Here is a 16,717-nt window from a genome sequence, read left to right as displayed (position 1 = left end):
GAGAAATATTCTGGCTGGCGTTCAGCATCTAGATTGGTTCAGCGGTAGACCTGAAGGACGCGTACTTCCACGTCTCAATTCTGCCACGACACCGACCCTTCTTACGGTTCGCGTTCGACGGCCAGGCGTTCCAGTACAAAGCCCTCCCCTTCGGCATGTCTCTGTCCCTCGCGTCTTCACGAAAGTCGCAGAGGCGGCCCTTGCCCGCTCACGAGTAGCCGGCATCCGCATTTCTCAACTACCTCGACGACTGGCTCATCCTAGCACACTCTCAAGAGTTACTATGCACACACAGAGACCAGGTGCTCCGGCACCTCAGCCACTTGGGGCTTCAGGTCAACTGGGAAAAGAGCAAGCTCACTCCGGTTCAGAGCATCTCTTTTCTCGGGTTGGAGTTAGACTCAGTCTCAATGACAGCACGTCTCACGAGCGAGCGTGCTCAGTCGGTGCTGGACTGCCTCGCTTCCTTGAAGCCAGGCACAGTGGTCCCTCTAAAACTTTTCCAGAGGCTCCTGGGGCATATGGCGTCCTCCGCGGCGGTCGCGCCGCTGGGGTTGATGCATGTGAGACCACTCCAGCACTGGCTCCAGACTCGAGTCCCGAGACAAGCATGGCACCACGGCACGCATCGGGTAAGGATCACCCCCGCCTGCCTCAAAACACTCCGACCCTGGACAGACCTCTGCTTTCTACGGGCAGGAGTGCCCCTGCAGCAGGTGTCCCAATGCGTCCTGGTCACAACCGACGCCTCCCGGTCCGGGTGGGGTGCCGTGTGCAGCGGGCACGCAGCAGCGGGCCGTTGGAAAGGGGCCCCGCTGCGTTGGCACATCAATTGCCTGGAGTTGTTGACTGTCCTTCTTTCTCTCAGGAAGTTCCTCCCGTTAGTTCGGGACAAACATGTCCTCGTGAGATCGGACAGCACCACAGTGGGGGTGTACATAAATCGCCAAGGCGGCGTACGCTCCCACAACATGTCACAACTCGCCCGCCGTCTCCTCCTATGGAGCCAGCAGCGACTCAAGTCTTTTGGGAACGGTTCGGCAAGGCCCAGGTAGACCTGTTTGCCTCCCAGGAAACCTCCCACTGTCCGCTCTGGTACGCCCTAACAGAGGCTCCCCTCGGGACAGACGCGCTGGCACACAGCTGGCCCTCGGGGCTGCGCAAGTACGCATTTCCCCCCAGTGAGCCTTCTTGCACCGGTGCTGTGCAAGGTCAGGGAGGATGAGGAGCGTTCTCTGTCAGCGACACTTGCCTGGAGTTCGGTCCGGCAGATATGTCTGTGATCCTAAGACCGCGACCGGGCTATGTGCCCAAGGTTCCTACCACACCATTCCGAGATCAGGTAGTGAACCTGCAAGTGCTGCCCCGGGAGGAGGCAGACCCAGCCCTTTCGTTGCTGTGTCCAGTGCACACCCTGCGCATTTACCTGGACCGCACACAGAGCACCAGAAAGCGCTCTGAGCAGCTCTTTGTCTGCTTTGGGGGACGGCAGATAGGGAATGCCGTCTCCAAACAGAGGCTCGCCCACTGGGTTGTCAACGCCATCACACTGGCTTATCACACCCAGGCCGTGCCCCTACCCTTGTGGGTCCGAGCTCACTCAACAAGGGGTGTTGCGTCCTCGTGGGCACTGGCAAGGGCACCTCCCTAGCAGACATCTGTAGAGCCGCGGGTTGGGCAACACCCAACACCTTCGAGGTTTTACAACCTCCGCGTTGAGTCGGTGGCGTCTCGTGTTTTCTCAGGTCCGAGCCCGTAGAACTCTGTAACACGAAGACCGACCGGCCGGGTGGATCGCTTGCGCCCAGCGCCCTTTTCCTGACGTCAAGGTAAAGTAGTGCGCCTTCTTCCCAGGGCACCCCACTCCGAGTTGGGACCCTGGTCGATTCCTCCCCAGCCCTCCGGGTCCGCGGTTCAGCGGAGGAACTCGCCGACCCAAGCCACTGCGGGTACCCTGATGGCCACCCCGTACTGGTATAGGGGCTCCACAGGTAAAATAAGAAGGCCTCCGGTTCGGACTCCCACTGTGTGTAATTCCACGGTTCTGTCCCCTTACGAGCGGACCCCCGTGTCTCCCTTAGGCAGTTACAGCTGCCCCGTGCTGTAGCAACTCCCCCTTTCGAGGCTGGATCTACCACCGCACCATACTTTCCACACGAGCCCTAAGACGGCCGTGTGACGTGTCTACCACTTTTCCTCCCCAAGAAAAAGGGCAGGTGTGGTCTCTGCAGGGTCTGGGTAAGACCCCCTTCCCTATATGCGTGTAAGGGCCCCGGCCGTGATTGCTCTATGCGAGAAACATAGAGAGAAAAGAGGCCCAGCCAGGCTGGCCCGTTCCCATGTTGGCAAACATCGCCTTGTTCCCCTCCCAGGGTAACTAGAAGGATTCCGATGTTCTTATGGGGCATTGGGGAAGGGTACGTGCAGCCAGGTACAGACGATGCGCGGCACTGGATGAAATCCCTGCCCGCCACTGTATCGGCGGTTCACGTACACGGTTCAGCGCATGGCAAGATTGGAATGGGTCCCCTAGTGTCGCTTCTCTGACACAACGTGGAGAGAGCGACAGAAGGGAACGCTTGGTTACGTATGTAACCTCCATTCCCCGAGGAGAGGAACGACACGTTGTGTCTTTCCTCCGCCATGTCGCTGAACCGAGCCACTGTTGTGGCCGGACCATTTCCGGCTCCTCAGAAAAATCCTGAATGAACTCCCGTATTTGCCCCGCTTAAATACCCGTATGTCCGGGGGCGGGGTATGCAAATACTGACTGCCAACTCCCATTGGCCCTTTTCAATAGATCAGAGGTGAATATCGGCACTCAAGAGAGACCCCTAGTGTCGCTTCTCCGACACAACGTGTCGTTCCCTCCCTCGGGGAACGGAGGTTACATACGTAACCAAACGATTTACATATTTTAATTTCATAACTAAATTCAGTCAAATTGAATTGTGAAATGTTGAAATTAAATAAAAAATATTTAGGCCTTTTTTTTTATATATAGACAATTCAATTTTATGGAATTTTATCTTAAAATTGTTATTATTATTTGACTGAACTGTCTTTAGTGTGCAATACTTTCATATTTCTTTTTCCAGATGTGATAGAGCTGCAGCTTGAAGTCTGTAGTGTCTCCTGGAGATAGTTAATTCTCCATTAGATACTTGTGGGCAACCTGATAAGAGAAACACAGTGCAGGCAAAGGCCTCACCTTCACACCTCATGAATAATTATGAGGATTAATCATATATATATATATAGAGGCACTCCTAATCACTCATTATTATTTTCAAGTCTTGGGTAACTTATTGTGACCATTTATGCACCATTGTTTTACTCGGCTGACAAATAGCAAGTTGGTTTTAATAAAAGGAGGGTTAATTGGTTAATACATTTAACATTTAGATGACCTAAAATGTTTAGTATAAAAATACATTACTGATTAAAATTTTGGTCATAGAGTTTGTAATTATACCAGATTACATTTTCGTAAATCTTCCCAACATGAAGGGTGAATGATTGCAGTCAGTTCTTTTGATATGCTGCAATTGGAAATAAATAAAAATGAGTAAATTATCAATAAGCACTGATGTGTTCTTTACATAATACACGACACAAAGGTTGTTGTCACCATGTTGAAAACCATAGAATTACATTCATAATGCAATAGAGATGTGTATTTTCTTTTCTATTTTTTATTAACAAATAAAATGTGCAATAACAAGAATTGGATCATTCCAGGCAGTCAGGGCATTGATGCTATAGCAATATGTATTTCTTTTCCAGTATAGTCAAAGCATAGCAACAATATATGATTTTAATAGAAATGTTTAAGCATAATCATAAGGTAAGACTAGTATACATTATCTGTATGGATATGTGGTTAAAAGAGAAAAGAAAAACATCTGAGAAAACATACCTCTCAAAGCAAATGAAAAGGTAAAAAAAAATTTAGAAACACATTTAAGATAAATAAAATCAATTAAATTAATAAATTACATTTTTCTTGCTTTGAAAGCAAAATGTTACTTTTACAGTTGGAAATGGCACACATATAAATGGCCAGTCCTTAAGGAAAACTAATGAACTTGAGTAGTTAGTCTGAATATTTTACACAAGGTTCAACTAGAAATTCTACCTACTACTGAAAACTAGCAATAATCTTTTTTATATTTTACACTGAAATCATATTTTTTTACTTACTGCACACTAAAAACATTTTTAACAGAATACCCTTCCCCTTTAAAATACACATATCCTTTCATGACACATACACAAACAAGTACACATACATACTAAGGACAAAGTCTTCTTAATTAAGTAAAAAAAAAAAAAATAGCACCATGAAAGAAATGATTAGTCAAAACAGGCAAGAACACAGCTGCGATTGCTACAAAAGCCTTTGCATACATTAAAGTTCAGCAGAGATATAATCCACCATGCATTAATACCCCACTGGCCTTTGGTGTGACATCTTTAGATTCATGTATTCAACAGGAGGTTCTTGTGTTAGTAGTTCATACTTAAAACCACTGCTTACGTGAAGTTGTTTCCCAAGCAAACACTTTTGGGGAATAATTAGCTCTTGACACCTTTGCATGAAGTGATGCACGTTCATTGTTCTCACATGTCAATAGGGAGCCATTGTGCTATGACAAATGGGGGATCTTGTCACTTATCCAGTGAAAATGTTACAGTTGATTTAGAGAAGGATATTTTTATACAGTACTGTGCAAAGGTTTTAGGCCCTTGTGAAAAATGTTGCATAGTGAGGATGTCTTCAAAAATAATGACATAAATAGTTTTCAATTAAAATCATACAAAGTCCAGTAAACATAAAAAAAAGGTGTGACCACCTTTCCCCAATTCTTCTAGACACAGTTTATCTTGGTTGTTGGCAGATAGGATGTTCCAAGCTTCATGGAGAATTCTCCACAGTTCTTCGATCTATTTAGACTGTCTCAATTGCTTCTGTCTCTTTATGTAATCACAGATAGACATGATGTTGAGATCGGGCTCTATGGGGGCTATACAGCTGTTGTAGAGCTCCTTGTTATTCTTCTGTTCAATTCTATTTGCAAAGGGAATGTTGAAATCTAAAATTGATATTTCCTATTAATACACTAAAAGCTGAATATATAAATAAAATGCCCCTAAGACTTTTACACAGTACTGTATATTATTTTCCTGCATGTTGCTAGAAGCGCCTCTTGAAAGCATTAACTAAAACAGGAAGCCCACATTTACACAAATCCATTTTCGTTTAAAAACTAGTTTGTCGTTTGTTTGTTTTTAACACCATGCCAGCTTCTATGGCTAATTCCATGGCGGCAAATGTGTAAGCAATTCTATAAGAGGTTTTTAAAATCCATTTTTCCTAAAAACTCAAAAATTGCATTCGGTTTGATTTTGTTAAACATTTCTTTCAGGGTGCTGACTGAATAAAAAAGGTTTATCACGGGGTTAAGAGCAGTACAGTTTAATAAAACATGTTTCAGGGATAATGGATTCTGGCAGAAGGTACATGTTGGTGAATCTTCTCCCAATATTAAAAACTTGTCAACCTGAAGTGACCAATACGACAGCGGGTGTAAACAATCTGGTGTTTAAAGACTAGAACTGCCTTTTCCTCCACCTAAAATTCTCTCGCACACGATGACAATGACATTTGGAATTGAAAATGGATTAGTGTGGATGTGGCCTCAGCTTTTATCTTCAAAGAACTAGTCATGGCAAACCAGATAACTGGGACGTATCATCTTTTTCTTTCTGCTAAAAAGCAATCGAGGTATGGCCACAATACAGAAAGTTAGAACTCCATTTTAATAATAAAGCACATTTAAAATAGTGGCTGAAATAAACACTGGCAATACATGTATAAATACGCAGAAAAGCAAACTAAGTCACTGGACTGATACACATTACATATTTTCAAGATGATGATAGAAACATGTATTATTCTGGTTAAGACTGGAACAGTGGGCATGAGTGCACAAGCTGACCAAAAGGAAAAATTTTGGATTTACATATCACATATGAAAAGCATAAGATTGTCATTGTACTTACTTCGGCCACATGCAATGTTGCGGTGGCATTTTTGACCTTCCAATAGCAAGACGGAAAGCAAATTTCAAAGTATCATTTCTCTAACTTGCTGCTCACACAAGCAATACAGTATAGGTTCTCTTTCCTATCTTGCTAGCAACCTCTCCAATTCCACAATGATTAGACACAAAAGGGATCAGTGGAGCTCTGCCAGTATAGGTGATAAGTGCAAGTCACATTCACAACTGAACATCAAGGCATCAAGAAGTGAAGTACACAAAATGGGTGCAGCCAAAATAACTTCCTGTTTACAAATCATTTATTCCACTGATGCTGCCAAGTAGCTGGCTCAAGTTAGGGAATTAAGTCTCTAATCAAAATAAAATAAACAATAATAACAACAACAACAACAACTATGGTACAAATCACTAACTGGAGTAACAAAAGCCTGATTGTTTCTGTAATTATTAAATAGATTAGATTATTATGTTAAAACTAATAATTGACATCATTCTTTTTTTCTTTCGTTTTTAATAAATTAGGCAATTATTATGATGTGCTGGGTTAGTTTTTTTCTAAATCCAATGAATGAAGCAATAGTGCCCTGTGCTTCAACAGACACACTGAAGTAGACAACAGCATGTGGCATAGCCCAAGAAATCAACCATAACGACACTCCTGATTCTTATTCTAGCAACAACCACACATCTGACACACAAACACCAGGAAATATCGCCGATGAGCATTTGTTGGCAATAGGGCAAAATATAGACATCCAAATACACATGTAAAACCTAACAGAATACCATCAGAGAGACTATAAAATGCAGCATCTTTCGCGGATTCGTTTGGCCAAACTTTTCCTCTTCTTCTTGCCGTTCTTCTCCTTGCTGTCCTCCATCTTTCTGGCACGAATTTCCCTCATGAGGTCAAAGAAAACCTGCAACCAAGACAGTTCAGTTTTCTGGAATATGCATCATTAAACATCAGCTAAACCAGTTGCTTGTAATGTCCATGATTCCTTGTTCACTTAATGCAATTTTCACTGTTCACAAACAATTTTACTTTCATAATCAGAGTGAAACAGGATTTTTAAAGAAAGAAAAAAGTCAGCTTGATTGTAACAAGTTGTCTCTATATGATGGGGTTGAAGGGGAGGAGCTAAATAATAAGAGGGATTGGTGGTGTTAAGGCCCCAGCACACTCATGGCAAAGTGCTTCTTTGTTCTTTGCTCAAAGCCAAAAAGAAATGAGAAACACATCCTGTTTGCATATATTCAGACACCAGCCACAACATTGGGGGAGGCGTTTTGAGGAACATTTAAATGAGAATGATCAAGACTACATGTAAAAATCCTAACTAATGTGACATTATAATGTGTTATCAATGACTTTATACCTCATTCTAGGAATAGAATTCACACAACATTAGTAAAAAAAAAAAAAAAAGCAGTTTTAACAATTCAATGATGATTTAAAGTAATATATATGTAGTATATTTAATTTGAGTTGTTTACATTATGCATTCACGACACTAATGCGCCAACACACCATACGCTGCCATAATATTGGACGATTACACTCCGCTTCTGTCATTTATAATAACACGAATACTACTGCAGAGATGGGTGGAAAAAAGAAAGAAAAGGTGTTAATGGGTTGAATATAGGGCTGGGCGATATGATGATGTAATCGTATATATCGACGATGTCTTACAAAGATCTCGATTGTGAACAGATGATGAACAACAATATCTGGAAATGGCAAAATCTTGGATGTGAGAAGACAACAAATGTATTATAGTTTGCAAGATCCTCGTCCAAATGTATTTCATGCTCGGGTAATTTGGTCATCTACCCGCAACAGGCGGGCGACCTGTAAGATGTCATATAACAAGAAATGCTGTTAGTCAAAAAGACGTGCTTGAAGAAACACACTTTATTATATTTTTTAAGAACAGACAAAAGAAAAGCTATCGATGCTCGTGTGATTCGCTGTTTGTTCAGAGGCGTGCAGAATGAGCAGGAACAGGTCTAGTGGAACAGGCGCATGTAGAGTTATCACTCTTTTTCACGGTTTCATTCATCTGAAAACTGTTTGCAAGAATAATGTCGTCTATGAGAATGCTGCAAATGAGCTCCGAACATCTCAGGAGGTGCTGCGAGTTAAGTTCGCTTTATTTCCACATGGTTGGCAAGCATTGTGAATGCAACCATGCAGGTTCAGTAATATATATTTTGTATTAAAGAAACAAAGATGAAAGTGATTAAATCTAAATAATAGAAGACACATTCACCTTGAACCTAATATTTAGTTCTATTTTCTTTTCTTTATAGGCAGCATAAACTGTATTAGCAAAACACAATACAAACACATTCAATAAGAACACACATTTGGAAGCATTTTTTGGGGGAACAGAAGGGAATTTATTAGACTTATTTTATTATTATTGTATTTACATTTATAATGGTCTTCAGTTCTTAATCTCATGGCATTTAGTAATTTTTCACCTGCTGTCTTTGACTGATACTTGTGTGATGGCAAATGGGGCCGTTGGAGATGGTAAATGTTTGGATTTGGGGAGGTGGTTAAATAAGATTATCACTTTGTTATTTTAATTTATTTATTTATTTATTTTTTGTTTAAAATGCAATCTGAATTTAGAAATGTCTCTGAAGTCTTTAGTTTTTCAATAAATTAATAAAATTGTTAAAGCAAAATCAATAAGGCAAAAAAAAAAATTCACAACCCTCGGCAGGGGGGGTTGACGATGTAATCAGATGTTGCAATTTTTTGAAGGCAGTTATCGCTAAAACTTTTTTTACACATTGCCCAGCCCTAGTAGAATACAGACAAATTAATGATAAGAGAGGCATATCTTACTATGGGCAAACGTGTGAATGGCTTTCGGCTGCAGATGGCACATGACTGAATTGGCACTTAAAAGTATTAGAGTAGATTTTATTCCTTTTGTAGTATAATAATACAAAATAAAATCATATTCGACATGTTTTTGATAAATGCCTCTACGTGAAAGATCGTACAGATGTAGGAAAAGTTTCACCAGCTTGGTAATATAACTCTACATGTCGGTGTGTTTAACTTGACCGATCTTAACTGACTGAACGGGAATTAGCTTTCATCCTCAAAGTAGCTGTAGCTCCAGGTCATACTTACAGATGAAGTGGACCAATGGCAGTAATGTGATTAATAAGAGGTTTTCATGAAGGTTTGCACTGGCGACCTGTTATAAACCACTGGAACGAACTCAAAAATGTATGAAGTGTACTGGGGCCTTTAGCCAGTTTACAAAATAGTTTGTGGACTCATCTTGCCAAATGTTCATTACTACATATACCAAAACATTTTCTTGAAAATTAAAGTTGTATAATTTATCATTAGTTACTGCATTACAACCCAACAATAAACAATAATTTATTTATAAATTGACCACAATTAATAAATGCTGTAAAAATACTACCTATTACACAACCTGTTAACAAAGAGCCATAAGTCTTACCATAGCAATTTGTAGTCTGACGTTGAAAGTAAAAAAAGCAGGTTACGCAGGTAAAGAATACATCTTAGGGGTTCACAACTGTTTAACTTTACTCTGAGTTTACAGTTTATCATTTCAGTAATACTGACCTTGTCTACATTGGCTCGGGTCTTTGCAGACGTCTCCACGTAGCACACACCCCACTGATCAGCTCTGGCTTTGGCCTCATCAGCGCTAACCTGCCTCCTATCTTCCAGATCTGACTTATTCCCCACCAACAGAAAGGGGACATTCTCGTCTTCTTTCACCCGCAGAATCTGTTCTCTGAGTGGACAAGGTAACTTTTAAAACAACTTGCTCCAATTATGTGAATGCTAATAATGCCTTTGCTAGTCTTTACTGTCAAAAGTGCCAAAATAGTGTCAAAACATTCCAAAAGGCAAAATGTGCAAAAACATATCTGGATTTGTATGTTTGCTTATTAATTAGCCCCCCCAAAAAAATAATAAAAAAATAAATAAATGTGTCATTCATTAAAGAGGGACATTTAAAATGGATACAGTTTTTTTAATCAAGTTGAGAAGCATCTGCACTCATCAGGAGAACAATAAATTACCTGAAATCAGCAGTCGCTGCAAAAGATTCTAGTTCAGTAATGGAGAAGACACAGAGGAATCCTTCCCCGCTGCGGAAGTAGTTATCCCTAATGGCTGCGTAATCCTCCTGACCTGCTGTGTCCAAAATATCTATCTGGACTTCCTCTCCATCCAGAACCACCTTCTTCCTGTAACTATCAGCTTTTGTAGGCTCATAGTCTTCCACAAACTGAGGGAAATAAGAGAACAACGTTATCTCAAAGAGAAGAGCAGCCACATACTATCTTCAAATTAACACAAAGGAAATAGCTCCAACTATCTAATACAAAGAAACAGTTTATAAACACCACCTATGGATGACAAGTAACCAACTGGCCATTTAATTGGCTTGGGTTCACTGCTAAAAAAAACAAAACAGGCCATACCAGTTTAAAAAGGTAGTAAAGCCGTTTTTTTGGGATATGGTTTTTGGTTTGTTTCCAGCCCACGGTGGTCTACCAGCTCTAACTAACTTAATGAGCCAACAAAGTCAAAATCAGGTCCACCAGCAGATCAACCATCTAGACCAGCTTAAATAAGCTACCTTACATGACCATTTTCAACAAGCAAGAAATGTAAAATCAGCAACCATCAGAAGCTGGTTTTAGCTGGATTTTCCAGAACTTTCACTATCGTCAGTTTTACTCAATCCTTCCATGTTCATATTACTCAAATTCATGTAACCAAAGAAAACTTCAATTAATGGAGTTAAATCAAATCAAAACAATTGTCTTGTCAGCTTTACTTAATACATTTGCTTTGGGACAACATTAATATTTTATCACAGCAAAGAATGCAAAAGAAGTGCTGCACAGGGTGTGAAATCTCGGTGCTCTTTGGTTGCTTGGGATAATTAAGCTAAAAAACAAAAATAAAAATATAATATTAATATTTTTTGGTTTGATTAACTGTAACTAGCTTGCTTTCCATGGGACTCGACAGGGAGATTAAATGTTAAACGCAAGTGTTATTTTATTTGTCATTGTGTAAGATGAATAAAAAGGGGAAGTTAATGATTAGGGTTTAATGTTATGTTGTAGTTTGAGGTTACCATCATGGTGAAGAGTGAAGCTTGATCCTAGGTTGAGGACTAATCAATTTTGAACATTCTACATATTGCTTTATCCAGAGCAACTGCTGGCATTTTAAACATTTTCTGTCACTACAAGAGTTTCATCTTATTTTGACATGTTACATTTTGCTGGGTTTGCTCGAATTAATTAGGTTTCCTCAAGTTTAAGTTGAAATTACATGGTAATTTAATTTAAGAAAACTAATTTCAAACATGTGCAATCACTGACAGTGACTAAATCATGTTCAGCCAGACAGTATTTGTTTTGTGTACTGTCTATTTGTACTATTTGTCTATTAGGTCTTATTTAAACTCCAAACTAAAAACATATCTCATTAAAAGCTATAACTATATATTCCTCACCTCGTCATACATGAACTGCAAAGTTAGAGCTGACTTTCCCACACCACCGCTTCCGACCATGATCACCTTGTGAAGAGCCAGCGAGTTCTGCCCTTTCGGCTTGGCTGCTGCCATGGTAACTGTTGCAATGGGGTGGGGTTGAGAGGAAAGTTGCAGGGTTTGTAGAAGATCGGCTTCTGCCCAGTGGGTTTTGGGTCAGGGAGGTCAAGAAGATGCTGAAGGTTACCGTAGTGAGGGGTTAAGGTGGGAGATAGTTCGAGAGATGACCATGTACCATCCAGTATGTACCTGGGAGGCAAAATCAAACCTGTTAGTTATGTTCTACTTAGTGTTCATTCCAATAATTTTTAATATCTCATTTAAAACAAGACAACCAAAATCCAGCTTCTCAACCAAACACTGTATTAATGTTACAGACTTGTTCGGCTAAAACATTTGAATAAGAATTGCATTTACGTACATCTTTGGTACAGCAATGTGCCACACTGAAAAAGGCCAAATGAAGATATAAACCAAAAAAATAAAATACAAACAATTGTCAGGTAAGGTGTTTATACCCCTACCTAAAAGTTGGTTAAGCATGCAAGGCGATTTTAGTCTGAAAAGCGATTAGGTCCAATAGCTTTCTGCCTAAAATAAAATAAATAAAGATATGAATAAGGCAGCTTAATGCATTGTCCACAGACTTCTACTCTAAACATCAAGTATTAGCTGTGACAGAAAAGTTCCCTGTGCATTTGCAAACAGCTCTAATGGTCCATTAAGGCTTTTCGTTTTTCATTTCATTTTCATTCATGCATTTACATAGAGTCACAGTTTTTACTTCGTCACATTTTATTTAAAGGTTAACCATTTAATTTCTGTGCAATTTGCAGCACAAAATGAAATAGTCTAGATCCGGAAGTAAAAAGCCAATTGTTTCTCCCTCAGGGCATAGATTATTAACAATAATTTGCAAACCTATAGTCAGACCTATACTGTGAGCTACAAGGTTGTTAATTGATGGTGCATCTGTTGAAGCCATAAGTCCACATTGTTTCTTTTATTTATTTACAGCGGAATCCCTGGTGAAGAACTACAAGGCTCGTAAAAGTGCTCAGCACGACCACCCACTCCCATAAAGCACTGTAAATGACGCAATTTAATCTCTCTAAACTCTCAAAGTCCCTTTATATTTGTTATCTGGCCCGTATTCACAAAGATTTTTAGCTTACCACTAGGAATTCTCCAAAGAGTTCCTAGCTAAGAGTTTTTGCTTAAAGGCTATTCACAAATCTACTAAGAGCAATCTCAAATGTAAGAGTAAGACAGAGTTGACGTCGTTGCTATGGATAATGCCATATTTTATTAGCACGCTCTTTTAAAACAACCAAAGTGATTGGTAGTGTTATTTGTCAGCAAATTCCTCATAGAAAGATAGATGGAGACATTTACATTACATACACACACACACACACACACACACACACACACGCGCGCGCGCATGAAGTCAGAAGTTTACATACACTTAGGTTGAAGTCATTCAAAACAAATTTTAACCACTCCACAGATTTTATATATTAGCAAACTATAGTTTTGGCAAGTCGTTCTACTTCTAAAGGGCATCTACTTTGTGCATGACATGAGCAATTTTTCCAACAATTGTTTACAGACAGATTGTGTCACTATTAATTGACTATATCAAAATTCCAGTTGGTCAGAAGTATACATACACCAAGTTAACTGTGCCTTTAAGCAGCTTGGAAAATTCCAGAAAATTATGTCAAGCCTTCAGGCAAATAGTTTCTGATAGGTTAATTGGAGTCAGTTGGAGGTGTACCTGTGGATATTTTAACATCAGAAAATGATTTGAGTTCCAGGGCTGAGAAATACTAAACCATAATAATGAGCCTTTAAAATATACATTTTACAAGCACACGCATGAAGTGAGCCACAGCGACACCGGCAAAAGCGATAATGATGCTGAATGAAAAACCAGCAAGGAGACCATTTGAACATTTTGTTAATTTATAGAGAAATGCACATTAGGGTTGTGTCGACAGACGATGATATAGGGGATCGACAATGGTCAGAGTGATCGCCAAAAGCTGATGCCTTTGACGATGTCAAGACGATACAATCAAAACTTCTCATCGACTAACCTTTGGTCGACTATCAGGGGCAGCCCTACATACGACAAAGCAAATCTGACAATAATTTTCTGAACTGTTGAGCATTAATACTTATCAAGCTATAATAAAAAATGCCAACAGTAATAGCCTAAAAAATTATGAGTTTCAATAACGTCAATAGGTCATTCTAATGTGTGGTCATCACTAAAACTTTTTTATAAATAATCCAGACCCTTTTCTTGTTGAGCTAGATTGACGAACTGAATGAACTACATGCAGCTCCTTTCATTCATCTGGTCAGAAGATCATTCGTGTACGAAACGAAGGATTCATTTAAATCGTTTGCGAAAGAGTTTAACAGTACATTCAGTTCGCCCACAAATGACATGACCGACTATTTCAGTGAAGGGGCGTATTCGTCAGTGGGTGATATGCTCCTTAACAGCCCACTCTCAAATGCTGTTGGCTCACACTAAAGTCAGTCTTAAAAAGTAACACAAATGGAATTTTTACGTCTACAAATGCATGAAGACGTTTTAAAATCGAGTTTAAACACCATAACAGTTTTCACTACAAATGGCTGGCCTTATTTTCCCTTTATTTTGTCTAATGTTTACCAAGACAGAGGGAAAGTTCAAGAAAAGCCTGATAATATACCTTACACTGTGCAAAGCACAACATTAACATCCGTAATTATTGTAATTTTAACTGTATGGTCTTCAGTCATTTTTACATAATCATAAATTGGGGATTTTTTGTGTGCGAGTATACTTATAAACTTGTCTTAGTGCATTTTACCCCTTTCTCTCCTTGTTAAATGTGAATAACATTTATAACAATATAACTCACGTCGAACTGAATGAATGACATGCGCCTCCTTTTGTTCAGTTAGTCAGCAGATCTTCATTCACAAGCGAGATGACTGAGCAAGTTGATAATTTCGTTCACAAACAAGTTTCCCAGTACAATCAGTTAGTTCATGAACGTTACCTTACATTTTGTTCAGGCTCTAAAAAACAACTGGTACTAGTTCAGTGAAATGGCATATTCATTCAGTGGGTGAAACCAATGACATGCTCCTTCACAGTCCACACTCGAATGCTATTGGCTTATGCTATAATAAATTTTTACAGGCATGAAAAGCCAACAAAGCAGTCTCGTGCTTCAAATTAGAACTCATTGGCTTTGAAAGGGAAAGATGTCAGTGAACGAGAAATATGAGGTTGTGTATGGAGGTGAACAAGAACGATACATTCACTTAAAAAGATTGGTTCATTCAATAACGATGCATCAATACTGGCCTGTTCGGAATGCTCAAATGAACAGAGCAATGTTTTGATAGAAAATTGTGAAAACACTACTGCACTGTGAAATCAATCTATGAAAGGCGCATATATATCACTGCATATTAACTTGTGGTAGGAAAATTATTTTAACATTGAAAAATTACAAACATTACCTTTGAAATTCCTTGGTACCAATTTAGTCGACAGCAGCAAATAAATATGTATTACTGCATGTAAATGTCACATGGTAATGAGGCAGATCTAAACCAACAAAACAGTAAGCAACAGGTAGGCTTATCAATCAATCCAGAACTGCCCGACCAAGATAAATGTATAACACAAACACATTTGTGGTGACTGCCAAATAATCTATAACTGATAGAAGTATAGGGAAGAATTATACATAACACATCTAAGAACTATACCAGGTGTAATGTATTCATTATAAGTGCATATATAGTATGTGTGAGTGTACTAATAATCCATACATTATCTACATCAGATGAATGTGTCAGGGCTGGTTCAGCTAAACACAACAACAGCATCCAACTTTCTGTAACACAAATGTTAAAGGAATAATATACACATGACCTGATCAGAAAACACGTGTCTGTGATTTTACCCCATCTAGTCATGTTTTCACTTGCTCCGGTTTCCCCCACAAGTACAAAAACATGCAGGTTAAGTGAATTGGAGACTCTAAATTGCCCAGTGGGTGTGAGTGAAAGTCCCCCAGCCACTGGGAATTGAATCAGGAAGGGCATCCGGTGTAAAACCAGTGCCAAGTCAAATATGTGGATCACGGAAGGTCCGCTGTGGTGACCCCTAATGGGAGCAGCCGAAAGAAGTCATGTTTTCACTTATCAGTTATCATGGTTTTGGGACATGTACCGTTGTAGTTCCATAATTGTGCCATGTTAATACCATGGTGTATGGATGACAATCATTCAGTGCCATGGTATAGATCAAAATACAATGGAATTTCCAAATGTTACCATCACAATACCATGGTACCGCCCAAGTACTTACATATTTAGTGTCAGATGTACTGTCTGCCCTCCCACAGACGAACACGAACTAGCTGGCCGGCGGCTAGCCATCATAACAGCATGGGTAATGTTCATTAGCTTTTATGTACTAGCAGACAGTCTGGCTGTTACAATACAGTCCCAGCAGACATTAATATACTAGAAATGTATTAAATATCTCTCACGATCCTTCATATATCTTCATATAGAGCTTGATCTTACCTTTGTGTCTGCTCGTTCAGCTAAAGGTAATCAGGAGACACAAGGACTCTAGGGAAAGGGGGAAATTCCTCTTCCCTACTCTTTCTCTCTTTCCCTCTCTGTTACAGCAGCCACCACATTTCGAGTAATGTCATCAGATCAAACGTGCTCTCAAACTTCACTTCCGACAGTATTTACAGCGGGTATGAGCCGGTTGCTTTGATCTTTGGTATGGCAGTCAGTGTTCACTGGTGTGTAGAGTCGATGATGAGCCCAATAGGCGGGTCACATGGATCCGCTTCAGTTTTCCATGCAGGGAAACGCACGGCAGCTGTCTGCGCATGCGCTTAATGCTCCCCTCCCGCCCGCTACAAGATTCATGTAGCGCGCGCTGATTAGAGGCTCTTGACGCCGCCATTTATGGCGGGAAATTAATTGAAACACGCCAAGCGGGAGTTGTAGAAAAAACAGTTTTGA

The 16,717-nt window shown here is 40.1% G+C and overlaps 1 protein-coding gene across 1 annotated transcript; it reads right to left on the bottom strand.

Annotated features, from left to right (window-relative positions):
• Positions 1-3,689: 3,689 nt before the first annotated feature.
• ralaa (v-ral simian leukemia viral oncogene homolog Aa (ras related)) lies at positions 3,690-16,503 on the bottom strand. The gene is made up of 5 exons (XM_052114687.1): positions 16,262-16,503; positions 11,615-11,902; positions 10,161-10,369; positions 9,694-9,868; positions 3,690-6,985 (listed from the first exon to the last, which is right to left on the bottom strand). Exons 2-5 carry the CDS (start codon positions 11,726-11,728, stop codon positions 6,863-6,865), a joined length of 621 nt encoding a protein of 206 aa, XP_051970647.1. The 5' UTR covers positions 11,729-11,902; positions 16,262-16,503; the 3' UTR covers positions 3,690-6,862.
• Positions 16,504-16,717: the final 214 nt, after the last annotated feature.

The sequence above is a fragment of the Xyrauchen texanus genome, chromosome 42 (genome assembly GCF_025860055.1).
Source record: "Xyrauchen texanus isolate HMW12.3.18 chromosome 42, RBS_HiC_50CHRs, whole genome shotgun sequence".
Taxonomy (NCBI): Eukaryota; Metazoa; Chordata; class Actinopteri; order Cypriniformes; family Catostomidae; genus Xyrauchen; species Xyrauchen texanus.
This window is presented reverse-complemented; position numbering and strand designations above follow the sequence as displayed.

What these genes read in the sequence shown, in the direction of transcription:
- ralaa (XM_052114687.1), bottom strand. Translation starts at nt 11,728, where the DNA reads ATGGCAGCAGCCAAGCCGAAAGGGCAGAACTCGCTGGCTCTTCACAAG. An exon ending in TGCAGTTCATGTATGACGAG is followed by an intron (nt 10,370 to 11,614) that starts GTGAGGAATATA and finishes TATTTCCCTCAG; the next exon opens with TTTGTGGAAGACTATGAGCC. An exon ending in GCAGCGACTGCTGATTTCAG is followed by an intron (nt 9,869 to 10,160) that starts GTAATTTATTGT and finishes TTGTCCACTCAG; the next exon opens with AGAACAGATTCTGCGGGTGA.